The 18,488-nt window shown below is 37.2% G+C and overlaps 1 protein-coding gene across 4 annotated transcripts in view; it reads right to left on the reverse strand.

The window, feature by feature from the left end:
* Nucleotides 1–1,814: 1,814 nt before the first annotated feature.
* The window catches only part of RBBP8 (RB binding protein 8, endonuclease), an 80,946-nt gene continuing 64,272 nt past the window's right edge, over nucleotides 1,815–18,488 (reverse strand). For all 4 annotated transcript variants that reach the window (XM_055417105.2, XM_055417104.2, XM_055417102.2 and 1 more), the window contains 7 exons: nucleotides 17,626–17,714; nucleotides 16,607–16,721; nucleotides 12,922–13,065; nucleotides 8,854–8,923; nucleotides 6,559–6,655; nucleotides 3,627–3,768; nucleotides 1,815–2,215 (listed from right to left, as the gene is read on the reverse strand). In XM_055417105.2, the coding sequence (XP_055273080.2) occupies nucleotides 2,118–2,215; nucleotides 3,627–3,768; nucleotides 6,559–6,655; nucleotides 8,854–8,923; nucleotides 12,922–13,065; nucleotides 16,607–16,721; nucleotides 17,626–17,714 (755 nt within the window). In that variant the 3' untranslated portion in view covers nucleotides 1,815–2,117. The remainder of the gene's footprint in view (nucleotides 2,216–3,626; nucleotides 3,769–6,558; nucleotides 6,656–8,853; nucleotides 8,924–12,921; nucleotides 13,066–16,606; nucleotides 16,722–17,625; nucleotides 17,715–18,488) is intronic.

Below are 18,488 nucleotides of genomic sequence, written 5' to 3' on the forward strand. Positions count from 1 at the left end.
GCACGTTATTATCTTCTGTATGTATCTGGGTACCATGATTAACTCATTTAGACTGCTACCTCTGACAACCTTAGGTTTCAGATGGTTTAATCAGAATGGCTGTCAAAGGCAGGAAAGGTGTTAATCTAATGTTAAGTGCTAACATAGAGGTTTTGCATGTTTTCAAACTTTTAAATCACAGGTCTTCAACTTTGAAAAGCTCACAGGCAACTTGAAACTATGTAACATACAAACAGTGACTGATACGTTTGTATGAAAATACTGTTTAACATCTATGATGCTTTACAAATGAAGACAGTCTTTTCATACATATTAAATACCAAACTGCACTTCTCCATTTTTTTTTTTTACTTTTCCATTTAAATGTATGTGACGAGTGTTTTTAAAAAGTGTCTATTACTTCATTTAAAGGTAGAGCTGATCAACGGTGGATAAGAAACCTCAGCTTACCCAATCTCACAGGGTAACTCAGGAAAAATGAAAAATGCTGCCACTATCAGGTAGACAATCTCCTATTGTCCCTGCTTATGTTACCTTTTAAAAAACAAATCACTAGACATATACAGCTCTAACTGCTCATCCTGTGGTGCCCTGTTCCAATTCGGGTGTTTCTGACTCCCGCCTGTCAGAAGCACTATACTAAACAAGCTGATTCTTGAATCAGGCAACCCAGAGCTCTAACTTCACCTGTTATTAGAAGTAGCCGAGTCACTGGGAAGGGCCTTCTGGAAAACTTTTTAGAGGGACAAAAACAAATGATGTGTGCTTTTTTCCTTTTCTCTTCTACCTGACTAGAACATGGACATGATGCTAGAAGTGGCATAACTAGTAAAAGGATAGAGGCCACATATAAAGTATGAAAGAGCAGAAAGCTAGAAGAAATCCGGGTCCACCATGAGGGTACTGACCAGCTTTGGATCACTGATCTTCAAACTTTTCAGCATAAGAAAAAAAACTAGTCACTTGTTATTTAATCTGATTTTAGGGTCGATTTTTTTTTTACAGTTTAGTATTGATTCATAAATTCACAACATTATTTTAATATTAAAAGAAAAAACTATGTGAAGAGTGTAGCACAGTTCCTGGCATACAGGGGTGACCAGTGAATGGCTATTATTGGGAGAGATTAGTTGACTGCCAGCAGAAAACAAAAATCAAACACAGGATAAACAGTCTGGGAAGGGAGGAGAAGTGCTGAATAGAAGCTATGATAGAGCTGTTTAAAAAAAGAACTAAGATCACATTCAGAGCCAAACAATGTACAAAGAGGGTCTAACATATAAGTAGATACTAAACATAAGTGATTTCTTATCCTGTGAAAACATAAAACTGATGTCATTTAATTCACGTGAAAACCCTGATTAATGAGGAAGATGAGGCTAGAATATTATGATCAGAGGATGTTAATCTGTAATACATGGCAAAGGAAAGAAAAATTATCTGTAGTCACTTTGAAAGGAATTCACTACAGAATAGTGTGTGCATGCATGCTATATTTCTTTAGTCGTGTCTGACTCTGCAACCCTATAAACTGTAGCCCACCAGGTTCTTCTGTCCATGGGATTCTCCAGGCAAGAATACTGGAGTGAGTTGCCATTTCCTTCTCCAACAGAATAGTACTTCAAGTTAATGAACGAAAGAAGCTGTAAAGTTAAAGGAGTATTTAGCATTTTTAAAAAGACTTGAAAGTTGGGCATTAGAATAATTTACATAGGAGAATAAAAATCTGTAACGTTAACATGAAGTCACTGCTGAATGTGAATAGCAAGGGAAGATGGAGTAAAAAGAGAGGGAACAAATCAGACTACAACAACTGTATTTTCAAAATTGTAATTAGGTATTACCAAATAAAGTAATAAACTCTTAATTTAGAGTGCAAAATAAAAGCACCTTGTTATTTTCAAGGTGCAAAAGCAAGAAAATACAACATAAACTTATCCACATTTTTAAATAGTTGTCTGTGTGATGAGTAAATGTCATTTAAAAACACTTTCAATAGAAAAATGATTTATAAACCAGTTTACAGAAGATCAAAAAAAAAATCAATGTTTAACACCAACTTTAACTATAAATAACTAAAAAGAGAACTGTCCTCTCTTCTGTTTTTGGTTCAACATTTATGTCTTCTGCTCTTTGCCTTTTGGAGAAAACATTGCATTGTAAGGCTGCCGTCTTTTTGGACGAGGACAAGGATCAAGGTCTTCTTTAATATAACCTTAAAAATAAATCACAAATTTAGAAGACTATATTTGCAACATATATATCCAGTCAACGTCTGTCTGTCATGCCTTTTAAGTTCACATGGTTTTTGTACTAAAAATAACAGCAGACATTTATCAAGTATGCTGTATACAACATTGTCTGGGATAACTCACAGTCCTCTGCAGTAGCTTCCACTACGCCTATTTCACAGCTGAGCTTATGGAGACCCAGGGAAGTCCAGTAACTTGCTCAAGTTCCTAGAGCTGGGAAGGAAGTGAGTGGGGACTCTGCCAAAATCTGACTCTAGAACTGGGGCTCTTAAGCACTTTCCTATTCTTCCTCCCATTGGGTGCAAATGGGGACAAGTGTTAAACATGATCTTTCGATTATTAGGACAAATTTCGGTGCTAATCAAGAAGACTTTTTTTCAGTAGCTATTAGATAAGATGAAATGGTCCCTATACTCTTCAGACTATTTGATTCTCCCAAGGGTGTCTCCTCCATGATGTAGTTTTCAGGGAGGTTTGTGTCTGCCATATCCTGAGACCATATCAGGGGTATAAACACAGGCTCTATCCAGACTAATTCTATCTGATGAGCAAGCAGAGACATCATGTCAAAGAGGACCTGCTAATAGGGAAAGTGGAAGTATGGTAACAGCTGTAATAGACTTTGCATCTTTTGCAAAAGCTTCTTATGGCTAAAAAATCTGCAGCTTTAAAGCTGCATATGTTCTTCAGTTCTATTAAATGTAAGTGCTGTATTTGAAGGAGTGAGTTGTATGTTAACAGTTTCCCAAACAAGTTGTTTTTACTCAAATATGGTTTATAAATAACTAGCATTCTTGATAAGTAAAGTTTTAACATCTAAATTCACAGCAGCCTCTTAAAAAAAAAGATGCTTTTCAACAATGTAACTTTGGCAACTTTTGTAAAGTTACTTTGAGGGAAGATAAAGGGAGGAGGGAGGTGGGAGGGGGGTTCAGGAGGGGGAACTCAGGTACACCCAGGGCTGATTCATGTCAATGTATGGCAAAACCAACCAATATAATATTGTAAAATAATTAGCCTCCAGTAAAAATAAAATAAAGTTACAATCTTAAAAAAATAAATAAATAAAAGCCATTTCGATGACTAGACAGAAGAGAAATTACTTTCTGAAATTTGAATGATAAAAAAAGCAGGGAAACACATACACAATTCATCAACATGCTTGTAAACAATGATTCCAATGAAGTTATTTGAAGAGTTAAACGTAAGCCTTTTATCTTTAGGAAACTGTATTTGTGCCACAAAACTGGCTCTCAACTTACAGCAGAAGGTAGAGAACCATGAAGAAAAAGTTTAATGTTTAGACTTGGGTATATATATTATACACAGTATTTTTTTTTAAAAGTTCCAAAATGTCATAAGCTATACTCTCACCTCTCTCCATACAAGTTTGAGTAGAAGGAAAACCAACTTCCCAGAAATTCTCTGGTGTGTTGGGTGGAATGTAGCGAAATCGGTGTCTTGAGCAGGAAGCCAACTTCTTTTCTCTTTCTTCTGCTGGAAAATCTGCATAATACTGATAATAAAACTGGTTAGGTTTTCCACTGAGGAATAATAAATGGAGTGTTACTGGTTAAAAACCAGAAGCTAAACAAACTACTATTCAGCATGCTAAGGAAAATGAATTCTTATGGATAATATTAGTAAGTTATACCATCTACCAGTAAATTACTACCTAAAAATCACTGATAATAATTAGTGATCTGTGAAATGTTTGCTCCACAAAGAAGAGGGCTTGTATCACAGTGTAAGGCAACATACTGTTTCCTTCATCAACAGTATTACAACTAAAAAAAAAAAGCCAGCTGAACTTTACAGTGAGTGTGCTCAGTGGTATAGTTGATTTACATACATACAATTAATTTTTCTCAGACCAGTAACAAAAAAGCCAAGGCCTGTGCTCTGAACAGCACATTTCTCAACTGTTATTTGGATATAGTGTGTGTTTTGAAGTAATTTTCTTTTCACTACAATTTTTAAAAATAAAAGTTTAGCTTTGAAGGCTGTAGGCTTCATGACTTTGCCCTTTTAAACTAGATCTTTAATTAGGATCAAAGGCATATTATTTTTTGCAACGGTGACCATAAAGAACCTAAACTTCATGCAAAGAAAGATAAAACTTATATGTGAAAACTATACAGATCTTCAAGCTCTAGATCCAAAGAAAACAAAGCAATGGTGTAAAGTTTGATAAAACACAGATGACTGGATCACACAATCCAGCTAATTCTATTTTACTCTTGAGGAACTGAAAATCAAAGTGATATTTTACCAAAGGTATCACCTATTGAAAGTGGCAGACTAGGATCAGAATTTTTTTTTGAAGTGAGGGTTTTTAATACATTTTTCTTTCACACAGACAAAACAACAGGAGGTGAGGGTGGCTGTAACGCAGCGAACAGGTGGGAGAGTGCTAGATGAAGTCAGAGAGGAAGTGGGGTGCGAGTTTGCTGTCCTTGATAAGGGCTTTGATTTCATTTTGTAGAGAAGACAACATTTAAGGGCTCTGGGTAGAAGACTGACATGATTTAACTTTTATTCTAAGAAGATCATTTGGAAGAAGAGACTATTTATTACTGTGTTAAAGATACAATCAATAGGACTTGCTGATAGATCCATTACTGAGATATAAGAGATGAAAGAAGATACCTAAAAGATCTCTGGTTTAAACAACTAGGAGAATGGACACATAGAATGCTCAGAGGTAAAGTCTGAGAACTGGAGTTAGAAAGTGTATGCTCGCTTTATGATGTGAAATTTGAGGTGACTATTACACAGCTACATGTGTATTGCATGTTCACTGAATATTTCACATGGAATATGAAATAGGCAATATTTCAGAACTGTAAGCAGACAGACAGTATTTAGATACATGTGACTGGCACTTTCACTCCTGGTCATGAAGGAATAACAGGGAACAGATTTACCCTCTATCTTAAAAAACTAAAAAAAAAGAAAGGAATAAAATGCATGAAACAATGTTTTCAGAGACTGGATAATAGCACAAAAAAATGATTTCTGAGAAGGAAAGTAAATTAAGAGTTTCCAGTGAAAGAGTTTTTTTCTAATTGGTAATTTTAGTTCAGTTATAACTAAAAACTGGAGGTTCAGTTAGTACAGATCACATTCCTTAGTTAAGAAATCATGATATATTCAATTTATATTATGAAAACTCATGATACATTGATACTCAAGATATACTTGCCTGTTATCTCCAAACTGCTTTCCAAATTAGTGATCTCAATTTACACTCTGTTAGTTTATGAGAGCATTTGACTCACCAAATGCTTACCTGCACTGTAACCTATTCACACATAACTTTAATGTGCTTGTGTGTGCGTGTATGTGTGTGCATGCACACAAAATCACTTCAGTCATGCGTGACTGTGTGTGATCCTACGGACTGCAGCCCGCTAGGCTCCTCTGTCCATGGGATTTTCTCGCTATAGTTTTTAAAAAGAAAATTTAAGGGGGAAATAAATACATTGCTGGAAACAAGTATCCAACAGCTAAAGGACAGCAAGAGAAGAAACAAAAACAGCAAGTTTTGGAAAAACAGAGAACCTGCCTAGGACTCTCCAGTAAGAGGACAATTAGTATAATCTACTTCAAGATACCCACCTAGTCCAAGACACCCAAAGTAAAAAAGGGAAATGCAGGTGGGTTCTAAGGATGGAGTAGAATCTGTTCATTGTATTTTTAGAAAGGAAAATGCTTATCAGAAAAAAAAAAAGAGCTTATGGTTGTACTGGTTATTTAGAAAAAAACAAGTATGAGTATACCTCATTTCCTAAGAGTGCTGGTGTTTAAGTAAAAAATATTACAGCAAAGTGTCTGACTGAAATATTGAAATTTTCCCTAACAGTATATACATTAAAGTCTCCACTATAACACAAAGGGAAAAAATTAAAAGAAATACAAATAAATATAGAAAAAACAAATGGCATAAATGTCTCAAGCTGGAAGTAAGAACTAGTACTGAGGCTCTACATTCACTTAAAGAGAATCTAGTGATGGACAGGGAGGCCTGGCGTGCTGTGATTCATGGGGTCGCGGAGAGTCGGACACGACTGAGCGACTGAACTGAACTGAACTGAACTGAAGAGAAATGGAGGGCTTTCCTTTTCATCCGTTTCTCTCTCTCAGGTCCCAGCCAGTCTGTATACCCTATGTACTTATTCTGTTATTCTTGGCTCAAACTTGTTTCTAGATACAAATATGGTTTATATCTATGATTTTTAAATCATGCACATGAAATCATAACTTCAAAAAAACCCCAAATGACAGTGCTTACATTTCTACTTACAATTTCACATTCCTTACATGTGTGTCCAAGCAATTTTCTTCTCTCTTCTTTTTTCCGAACCACCTCAATATGAGGGAAATTTTGTAATTCAGTCTCTCTGGGGAAAAAATAAATTTATCTGTTACTATGGAGACCTTTGGTTAACATTTTAAATTAGCAAACGTGAGCATCCAGAGGAAAAATAATCCCCATTCATTCATTTTATTTGAAATGCTTCCTCAGTATGTGAGAGACAAAAGCATTTCTTCATTCTCTCTTCACTAAAATATTAAGTGCCTACTACATATCAGGTATTTTACAGATACTTTTCTCTAACTGAAAAAGATAACTATTACTTCCTATTTTTGCCTCTGGCTGGCTGAAATTAGTTATTAGGTTGTATGGTAAAATATAAAAAACCTAATTAAAAAGGAATGTTGTATTATTACACTCAGTAACTGGTATTCAATAACATAACTGAGAGAGACTACTGCCTCTGTTAACTCAGTTTCTAGTACTATGAAACCATGTATCAGGGCTAACCTGCTTCTCCCCAAAGAACAGATTCATTTGTCTGCATGTAATTTGCTATTTTCTCTAACAATTTCTTTTGTTGCTTCTGTCCACTTTAAATTCTTCAAAATATTAGGCACCACTATCATTTGTGCTTGGGTGGCTCAGATGGTAAACAATCTGCCTGTAGTGCAGGGTACCCAGGTTTGATCCCTGGGGTCTGAAAGAGTCCCCAGAGAAGGGAATGGCTACCCACTCCAATATTATTGCCATGGAGAATTCCATGGACAGAGGAACCTCGTGGGCTACAGTCCATGGAGTTGCAAAGAGTTGGACTGAGTGACTAACACTTTCACTTTAAATGGATCAGATCCTACTGTGAACCTCTGGAAACCTAGGAAGGGTCAAAGCTACTGAGGTATTATGGATTAATGAGGTATGCAGTACTTTGGTCAGAAAAAGCAATCAGGAATCTTTATTAATATACTTGTATCCTGCTTTAAGAAGCCCAATATAGAAAACTCCAAACTTATAAGTAAGCGAAGACTTATGTAACATCATAATTTGTTTATAACAGAAACAACCCCAGTGAATTTAAACAGTCTGATCCAAAAAACCTGATATTTTAAAATGACATGTGGGTACCACATCTACTCTTTTAAGGTATTTTGATAGTCGGCAGTGCTGTTCTTCAAAGGAAACCTTTAAATGCTCTATTTCAAAAAGTGTAAGATTCTAGGTCCTTACTGTGCTTAAATCCAACAACTCTCAATTATGGATCCACAGTGAACTTAAAAAGGAAGACTAAGAAAGAAGAGAGAAAACAATATTGCTACGACTATATTTTCTTCCAAACAGTTTCTGGACTCTAAGTTTATACAGAATTTAGTCATGTCCTTTGCTCAGAATCTCATCTGTTTCTGTTTAAATTTTTTTTAAGATTAAAAAATTCTCCTAAAATAACTCTGAAGCACAAACCTAAGGTTTGCCACCTAGTTAGTGAGTGAAAGTCACTTAGTCGTGTCCGACTCTTTGCAACCCCATGGACTATACACAGTCCATGGAATTCTCCAGGCCAGAATTCTGGAGTGGGTGGACATTCCCTTCTCCAGGGGATCTTCCCAACCAGGAACCGAACCCAGGTCTCCCACATTGCAGGCGGATTCTTTACTAGCTGAGTCACCAGGGAAGCCCAAATTACAGTATTCAACAAATTCCTGAAGTTCAAATAAAGTTCACAATAAAATAGGATAAGAATAAAGTATGCTATAATAAAGCAGAAAAAATAACTCACCACCATCCAAAAAAGAATGTGATGGTAAAAAAAAAAAAACTTATTTAAAAAATTTGTCATTTTTTATACCCAAGTTCCATTTTTGTTATGGTCGGAAGGTAAATGATATGCATTCTATTTTAACCAAAGTAGCAATTTTCACCAGAGAAGGCAATGGCACCCCACTCCAGTACTCTTGCTTGGAAAATCCCATGGACGGAGGAGCCTGGTAGGCTATAGTCCATGGGGTCTCAAAGAGTCAGACATGAGTGAGCGACTTCACTTTCACTTTTCACTTTCATGCATTGGAGAAGGAAATGGCAACCACTCCAGTGTTCTTGCCTGGAGAATCCCAGGGATGGGGGAGCCTGGTGGGCTGCCGTCTATAGGGTCACACAGAGTCAGACACGACTGAAGAGACTTAGCAGCAGCAGTAGCAGCAGCAATTTTCACGGTTCAGAGATGCTCTGACAAAGATAGTTCTGTTGTACTTCCAATCATATTGCTGGTATTAACCAAGGCCAACATACCTTTCATCACCTTTAAAATATGGCTCCACAAATGCTTTCTGTTTGACTTTATCTTGTTTATCACCAGGAGCTATAAACAAAACAAGCATACCACAAACTTAATGTAGAACTTACTTAAAAGTAATTTGGTTTTTTTTTTTGGGGAAAAAAAAAGACATACTCCAAAACATCTATTTTTATTGGATTTCATACTCTAGGCCCTAGGCAATTAGTTTAAGTTCTCTGTAATGAACTATTTCCTTTCTTTTTCGTCTGCCTAATAAGGAGAGAGTGCTGATTATCTCACCTCAGAATTACTGAAGAGATAAAAATCATAACCACAAAAGTATTTTAGACTTTAAAAGAACTACTCAGATGTCTGTTATCATTTGGCACCAAATGACAGTAACAAGATAGGTTTTAATCTGTACACTTATTAGTACTGTTGATTTTTATAATGTGACTTTAAGGTAGTTGATAAATAGGAAATAAAAAGATTTAAAAATTTTATTAGGAAACTGGTGACAGAATAAGAATGAAAGCCCATGGACCTGAATTTCAAGTTGTCTAGACTCAAATAGCTATCATCTGTTCTAATTATGAAAATTTATTGAGTACTGTGCTAATGTAGAACAGGAGAGGCCAGGTCTCCTATCCTCATGGAATTTACACTGCAGTGAGGGAAACAGACATTAAGCAAGCAGACAGCTAAGGCTACCTGAATATCTCAGGTAATAACTGATGATTAAAGAGAAGTCAGTCATGACAAGAGTACAAATGGTGAATGTTCTAGGTAAAGGTCCTCAAGGGCAAAAAGTTTGGTATATTATATGACATAAAAAGAAGACAATGTGATTAATTTGCCAAAAAAGGAAAGTGTTGAAAAAGACGGGGGCAGGGTTAGATGTTGGGTGGGCAGATACCAGACCATGATGGGCCTTGGGAGCCAAGAGAAGGAGTTTGAATTTTAAGTGCACTGGGAAGCCACTGAAGACTTTAAAACCATCTACTTTATTGAGGCATAATTTACATATACTGATTTTAAGTGCACTAAGATGAATTTTGACTAGTGTATATTCCAGTGTAACTGCTACCCAAATCAAGATAGTGAACATGTCTATGCAAGTTACCTATTCTGTTGTCTCTCACACACAAGAACATTCTCTTATGTTTCTTCCCTCCCCTACAGTCACTCATTTAATTTCTATCACTGTAGCTTAGTTATGTCTGTTTTAGAACTTCCTATCAATGAGATGATATACCATATAGTCTTCTCCATCTTTTGCATTTGTCTAGCTCAACAAATTCTGGAGACTAATCCATGTTGCTGAGTCTAGTAGTTACCTCCTTTTCATTGTGAAGTAGTATAAACATGTTTTCATTTTTTGTGGGTATATACCAAGCAGTGGAATTGCTAGGTCACAACACAGGTATATGCTTCAGTTCAGTTCAGTTCAGTCGCTCAGTCGTGTCCGACTCTCCGCGACCCCATGAATCACAGCACGCCAGGCCTCCCTGTCCATCACCAACTCCCGGAGTACACTCAAACTCATGTCCACAGAGTCGGTGATGCCATCCAGCCATCTCATTCTCCGTCGTCCCCTTCTCCTCGCGCCCCCAACCCTTCCCAGCATCAGAGACTTTTCCAGTGAGTCAACTCGTCGCATGAGGTGGCCAAAGTATTGGAGTTTCAGCTTTAGCATCAGTCCTTCCAATGAACATCCAGGATTGATCTCCTTTAGAATGGACTGGTTGGATCTCCTTGCAGTATAAGGGACTCTCAAGAGTCTTCTCCAACACCACAGTTCAAAAGCATCGATTCTTCGGCGATCAGCTTTCTTCACAGTCCAACTCTCACATCCATACATGACCACGGGAAAAACCATTGCCTTGACTAGACGGACCTTGGTTGGCAAAGTAATGTCTCTGCTTTTTAATATATTATCAAGGTTGGTCATAACTTTCCTTCCAAGGAGCAAGCGTCTTTTAATTTCATGGCTGCAATCAGCATCTGCAGTGATTTTGGAGACCAAAAAAACAAAGTCTGACACTGTTTCCACTGTTTTTCCATCTATTTCCCATGAAGTGATGGGACCAGATGCCATGATCTTTGTTTTCTGAATGTTGAGCTTCAAGCCAACCTTTTCACTCTCCTCTTTCACTTTCATCAAGAGGCTTTTGAGTTCCTCTTCACTTTCTGCCATAAGGGTAGTGTCATCTGCATATCTGAGGTTATTGATATTTCTCCCAGCAATCTTGATTCCAGCTTGTGCTTCTTCCAGCGCAGCGTTCCTCATGATGTACTCTGCATATAAGTTAAATAAGCAGGGTGACAATATACAACCTTGACGTACACCTTTTCCTATTTGGAACCAGTCTGTTGTTCCATGTCCAGTTCTAACTGTTGCTTCCTGACCTGCATACAGGTTTCTCAAGAGGCAGGTCAGGTGGTCTGGGATTCCCATCTCTTTCAGAATGTTCCACAGTTTATTGTGATCCACACAGTCAAACGCTTTGGCATAGTCAATGAAGCAGAAATAGATGTTTTTCTGAAACTCTCTTGCTTTCTCCATGATCCAGCGGATGTTGGCAATTTGATCTCTGGTGCCTCTGCCTTTTCTAAAATCTGCTTGAACATCTGGGAGTTCACGGTTCACATACTGCTGAAGCCTGGCTTGGAGAATTTTGAGCATGACTTTACTAGTGTGTGAGATGAGTGCAATTGTGCGGTAGTTTGAGCATTCTTTGGCATTGCCTTTCTTTGGGATTGGAATGAAGACTGACCTCTTCCAGTCCTGTGGCCACTGCTGAGTTTTCCAAATCTGCTGGCATACTGAGTGCAGCACTTTCACAGCATCATCTTTCAAGACTTGAAATAGCTCAACTGGAATTCCATCACCTCCACTAGCTTTGTTCGTAGTGATGCTTTCTAAGGCCCACTTGACTTCACATTCCAAGATGTCTGGCTCTAGGTCAGTGATCACATTATCGTGACTATCTTGGTCGTGAAGATCTTTTTTGTACAGTTCTTCTGTGTATTCCTGCCACCTCTTCTTAATATCTTCTGCTTCTGTTAGGTCCATACCATTTCTGTCCTTTATCGAGCCCATCTTTGCATGAAATGTTCCCTTGGAATCTCTAATTTTCTTGAAGAGGTCTCTTGTTTTTCCTATTCTGTTGTTTTCCTCTATTTCTTAAGTATAAGTATATGTATAAGTATAAGTATAAGTATATGCTTAACTATTCTGTTGTTTTCCTCTATTTCTTAAGTATAAGTATATGTATAAGTATAAGTATATGCTTAACTTTACAAAAAACTGACTGACCTCAATAAAGCTGTTTAAAAAGCCCCCTGCTGAACTGGTTTCCAAAGTATAACCAATTTTCTACTCCATCAGCAATGTGAGAGTTCCAAATGCTCTTCACCGTTGCTAGAGATACATGTTATCCAACCATTTCTGTGGGTGTGAAATATTGTCACCATCCCTGATGTTCAAGAGCACTGACCAGCTTTTCATGTGCTTACTGGCCATTCAAATATCTTCTTTTCATTGAAGCATAACCCTCTGAACTATTTTTGGTAACTCTTCTATTAATCTGAAATTATCTTTAAAAAAAAAAAACTGAAAAAAAAATTTATTCAATAAACATCAAGTTTTAATTGTTAAGATACCTCATTCAGTTCAGTTCAGTCGCTCAATCGTGTCCGACTCTCCGCGACCCCATGAATTACAGCATGCCAGGCCTCCCTGTCCATCACCAACTCCCGGAGTACACTCAAACTCATGTCCACAGAGTCGGTGATGCCATCCAGCCATCTCATTCTCCGTCGTCCCCTTCTCCTCCCGCCCCCAACCTTTCCCAGCATCAGAGTCTTTTCCAGTGAGTCAACTCGTCACATGAGGTGGCCAAAGTATTGCAGTTTCAGCTTTAGCATCAGTCCCTCCAATGAACATCCAGGATTGATCTCCTTTAGAATGGACTGGTTGGATCTCCTTGCCGTAGGCCTCCGTTAATAAGACTGATAACTTACTTTACTAAACTCAGTGTAATGGAAAAAAACCACAATCTGAAAGAAAATTGCCTTACCGTTTGGTTTTTTTGTAGTAGTTGACAATTCCTTCTCTTCATCTGCTACCTGGGGGAAGCTCTCCGCCAAACAGGACTCATATTCTTCATGTGTCGTGCGATCAAACATATCTTCCAAGCTATCATTCATCTTTCTTTCTCCATCTATGTGAAAGAGCACTGGCTTAGGCCACAAATAAGTGTTTTGCTTTCTAGGTAGACTAATATACAGAAACTTGTAAGAACTGCCGCAAAATAATTTAGATGTGTATTAGGCAAGAATAAACCCCAAGTCTGGTTAATTACTGTACATTTACAAAGGTTTTTAATGTTATGCCTTCAACTGTCCTTTATTTATGTGATGAGAATGCTGGTTTTTTGTTACTGTTATTATAAATGTTAAAACATCTTTTTCTATCAGCTCATGTATCATCTTTTTCTATCAGCTCATGATCATCTATCATCTTTTTCTATCAGCTCATAGTAAACCAAAAGGAACTACCAAAGGAACTGTGAGGAAGAGAAAATACAGCATAATAAATGGTGAAAAATATGAATTTTAAATAAACTGTGTATACATAACTGACATAAAAATCTCTATAGAGTTTTATTTCTTTTTCTAATGTAGCAAAAAGTATTTTCTTGCATTATTATGAACACTTGGTAGTTCAGTGTTATAGAAATAATGAATTCAATTCCATATTTGATATGCAATGCTAATTTCATCTTCAGAGTATTGTTGCTGTTGTTGCTGCTGCTGCTGCTGCTAAGTCACTTCAGTCGTGTCCGACTCTGTGCGACCCCACAGACGGCAGCCCACCAGGCTCCGCCGTCCCTGGGATTCTCCAGGCAAGAACACCGGAGTTCCCATTTCCTTCTCCAGTGTGTGAAAGTGAAGTCACTCAGTCGTGTCCGACTAGTAGGGACCCCATGGACTGCAGCTCACCAGGCTCCTCTGTCCATGGGATTTTCTAGGCAAGAGTACTGGAGTGGCTTGCCATTGCCTTCTCCATCAGAGTATTGTTAGGTGGGCCAAAAAATTTGTTTGGGTTTTTCTGTAAGATGGTATGGAAAAACCTGAATGAACTTTTGGGCCAACCTAATACATTTGCACTGTATAATCACATTTTTTAAAATACCAGTTTACAAAAAATAGAAAGAAATTCAGATGCCTAACAACTGTGACAAAACTGGAATCTGCCAAGATTATTCTATATAATCACTACCAACCACCTCCCCCAGTGCAGATGCTCTAGCACCTCACCCTGTTTTATCTTTCTCTAGCACACAATACTTGTTTCTCCCTATTACAATGTAAATTCCATGAGAGGCAGGTACTTTTGTTTACTATTTGCTCCAGTTCCTGATATAGAATTGTGTCTCCTTAATTACTGAATGATGAAACATCTGTTCATTTTTCATTCTGAGGATCAAATTTGTAAGTAAAAATAATTCCTGTGCACTAGGCATTCTCAAAGCATTCTATATATGCTGTCAGTAAATCATAGTATGTTAATGATTTAATGATTTCTTTTTGTTGCTGACTTCTGACTGTAAAATGCTTGAGGACAGACTACATCCTTTATTGATATATAAGGATATATATCATAACATCTACTAAGTTGAACACAGATATAAAAAATTTTTTTGAGTTGAATATTAGCAGTACCATTTAATGGTCGGTTTCATCTTTAAGTTTATATTTCATCAGTTCTAAGTATGAAAAAGATCTACCTTATGGGTAAAATGGGCGACTGTTTTTTCCTAAGTATGGGCTCAACAATATCTCCTATCCCACCTGCTGTTCTTATAAATGTGACAGTGGCACTCCTCCTACTGAGCAACTACTGAGTCCAGATCATAAAAATGCTGTGCACTTCTACCTAGCTCTTTGGGGATGCTTACTCTGGAAACCTAGTCTCTGTGTGGTAAGGAAGCTCAAACTAGCCCACATGGAAAGACTATATGGTGAAACCCTGAGACTGAATGATGAGAGAGGAGCCAAGAGTCTCCCATCTGTCTAGTCCTCTGCTGTTCCAGCTCCAGCCACCATCTGTATGAGACCCTGAGACAGAACCACCCAGTCCAGCCCTTCCTGAATTCCTGAGGCATAGAAACTATGAAAGACAAAAAAAAAAAAATCGTCATTGTTCTAATCCTCTGATTTACTGGAGTGACTCACTGTGCAGCAACAGTATTCACTATGCCTTATTTAGCCAAAATTATCTCCACTCATTAGTTTAAGTTCTAATTTTACCTCCATAAGTTACTTGTTTCAAATATATTTGGGAAGCTATCATCTTCTTAGATTAACTAGATAAATCAGAAGCCAAAGCTGCCATACTTTAGTTTTGCCCTTTTCTACAAAACTGAGGAAAATATCAGGAACTGGTACCAGGAACAAAATAATCTTAAAAGCAAAGTCATCTTCTTAAGAAGAAAGTTATGTAAGTGTCATTCACTATAAAAAGACAATAAATCACTGTTAAGGTTTTCCTTTTAATAACTACTGTCCTTTTCACTGTAGGCAGCCAGCTATTTGATTGTATGGATAGTTATTCATTACTAAAGAAAAAAGAATTAAGGGAAAGGCTGTTAAAATTTTCTCTCACTTACTGCATTTACTGCAGTGAGAAATAAGGTGTTTTATAAGAAGCAAGAACAAGACCTGGGACTCTGAGCAGGTAGACTGGAGAATACTCAGCAGAATACAGGAAATGCACACACAGTCTGAGTGTCCTCAGTTTCTAACAGAGGAGCTTTGGAAAATGCCTTTGCTTTTAGCCTTGCACCCTGATGTGGCAGGTCCTAACTCTTCAACACGTGAGGGTGATGAATGACAACTATTCACAGTCTAGTTGACCTCGTGTCACATGCCTCTAGTCAGAAACATTGCTAAGGTGGTGCCAACCCAAATCCTTCCACCGTTGCCACCTCTCTCAGAAAATCAAGACTTTAGATGAAGAATTATCAGTTTCTTACTACAAAGGGCTGTAGACCCCTAGTTGAGCCAAATCTCCTTTTCTATCAAAAAAGAAAATGGCAGAGTCACTCATCATATACACCATTAGTCTGAGTTTACTGCTCATTTGCAAATCTGTACTAATACTTTTCAAAAGAGTCGGACAAGACTTAGCAACTGAACAACAACAACCAATACTTCTCAGTAGAATCCCCCCTTTTTCTCTTTATCAAATTGCTTTGGAAAGTAATCTTAAACAGGACTCTCAAGATTCCCTTTACACCTTTTATGAAAAAATTATCTTAACAAGGGATCAGGAAACTTTTTCTTAAAGGGTCAGGCAGTAAATACTTTAGGCCTGTGGGGCCATAAGGTCTCTGCAGAAACTACTCAATTCTGCTGCCATGTCACACAAGCAGCCGACGGCAATAAATTAAACAAGTGAGTGAGGCTGGGTTCCAGTAAAAGTTTACTGAAAAAACTGGCTGCTGGTTGAAGTTTGCTGACCTCTGGACACAACTTGAATTCTTTTGGAAATAAAAATTATTTTTACTCAAGTTTTTTTTTTTGCTGAAATATGAAAACTAAGCTTTACACTAAAGAGAAGCCTACTATTAGTAGAACGGGGGAAAAATGGTTTATGGTGAAAAGGTTATTTATGCTCTTCAGTGCAATGGTATGACTATAAACTTCCTTCCACTTTGTATCAAAATTAAAAAACAAAAACAAAAAAACAAATCTTACTTGGACTCTCTTCTCCCTTCTGCTCTTGCTTCTTCAGTTTTAATAGCATGGTTTCACTAACCAACGTACAGTCCATGTCCACTGTCTCTCCTGCTAATCTTGACTGACTGCCATCCTGAATAAATATTTAAAAATGCAAAATTTTAACTGTTATCCCTTTACGACCTTATAGTTACTTTTTGGGGGGGTGGTGGTAAAAATATACATAACGTAAATGTTACCATTTTAACCATTTTTTAAGTGTACACTTACACTTTAGTAGCATTAAGTAATATTTACTTTTACCCAAAGGAATATAGATATATTATATTTTACAGGCATTTAAACCTAATGTATTAGCTTTGATATACAAGTATCATCTCTCAGGTCCAGGAAAAGGACTGCTGCCAAGGAAGAGAGAACTATATATTACCAAAATCCCTGGAGCTTCCTTTCTTCCCTAATCTGCTTCACAGAAATGAACATCAATGTACACTGAAAAGTTCGTAAGTCCAATCTGACTTCTTGATGGCTATGGATTACTCTAGCAACTGTTAAATATTTTATTAATATGCTACCATGTGCAAGAGAATTCTCAAACTATGTAGAACCTAAATACAAGCCAAAAAAGTAATTTCTGCTATGAATTTTAACTAAAAAGAAAATACACCGCATTTAAAGAAACAGCCAACTAGGAAAAATGAAATTTTTTTCTTGAAGGTATGTTAACTTAATCAATGCATACGATAGACTATTTTGATAAAAAATAGAATTATTTAATATGTAATTAGCATTTGACATTATTTTAAAACTATATATTTCAGCAAACGTCTCTAAAAAGTCAGAAAGTATTATTACCCTTTCAAAAATACCATAAAATTGGAAAATAAATGTTATTACTTTGTAGTTTTCTGAATAAACATATGAAGGTTTTAAGAGGTGTGTGGCGATCTCAAGGTCACAGAATAAATCAGGGGAGCAGGGTGACTAACAATACACTAGAATGGCTGCATGTGCTCTGCTTCTACTTTCTAACTTACCTTTGCATCATCTACAGTAACATCCATTTTATACTGAGAAAGGTCTGCTCCTGGATCTATACTCCACTGGATATTTTCAAAGGATCCATCTTAGATAAGGAGAAAAAAATACACAATTAAAAACAGATTTTTAAAGTTCTCATCACTTTAAAACATTATAGGACTCATAGAATGAGAAAAATATTTCCAAATCATGTGTCTAATAAAGGACTTGCACTGAGGATACATAAAGAACTCTTACAACTTAATAATAAGACAATTACTCCAACTGAGAATAAGCAAAGGACCTGAATAGACAATTCTTCAAAGAAAATGAAAATGGCCAGTAAGCACATGAAAAGAAGCTCAACATCATTAGCCATCAAAGAAAAGGCAAGCCAAAAGCACAGTCGAGACATGTTAATAACTTCACACCCATAGGATGGCTAGAATCAAAAAGACGAACAATGAAAACAAGTGTTGGTGAGAATATGGAGAAACAGGAACTCTAACATGCTGCTGGTGGGCATATAAACTGATGTAGCTCCTTTGGAAAAAGAAGTTAGCGTGCACGTGCTGTGCTTAGTTGTTCAGTCCTATCTGACTCTTTGCAACCCTGTGAACTGTAGTCTACCAGACTCCTCTGTCCATGGGGATTCTCCAGGCAAAAATACTTGAATGGGTTGCCATGCCCTCCTCCAGGGCATCTTCCTAACCCAGGGCTTGAACCCAGGTCTCCCACATTGCAGGCAGATTCTCTACTGTTGGAGCCACCAGGGAAGCCCCAGAGTTAGCATGTGGCCCACCAATTCTACTTCTAGGTATAACTCAAGAAAAATGAAACTTACATCCACACAAAATTGTATATCAATGTTCAACCAGCA

The sequence above is a fragment of the Moschus berezovskii genome, chromosome 28 (genome assembly GCF_049115385.1).
Source record: "Moschus berezovskii isolate FMDL1 chromosome 28, NW_MosBer_1.0, whole genome shotgun sequence".
In the NCBI taxonomy this organism is placed as follows: Eukaryota; Metazoa; Chordata; class Mammalia; order Artiodactyla; family Moschidae; genus Moschus; species Moschus berezovskii.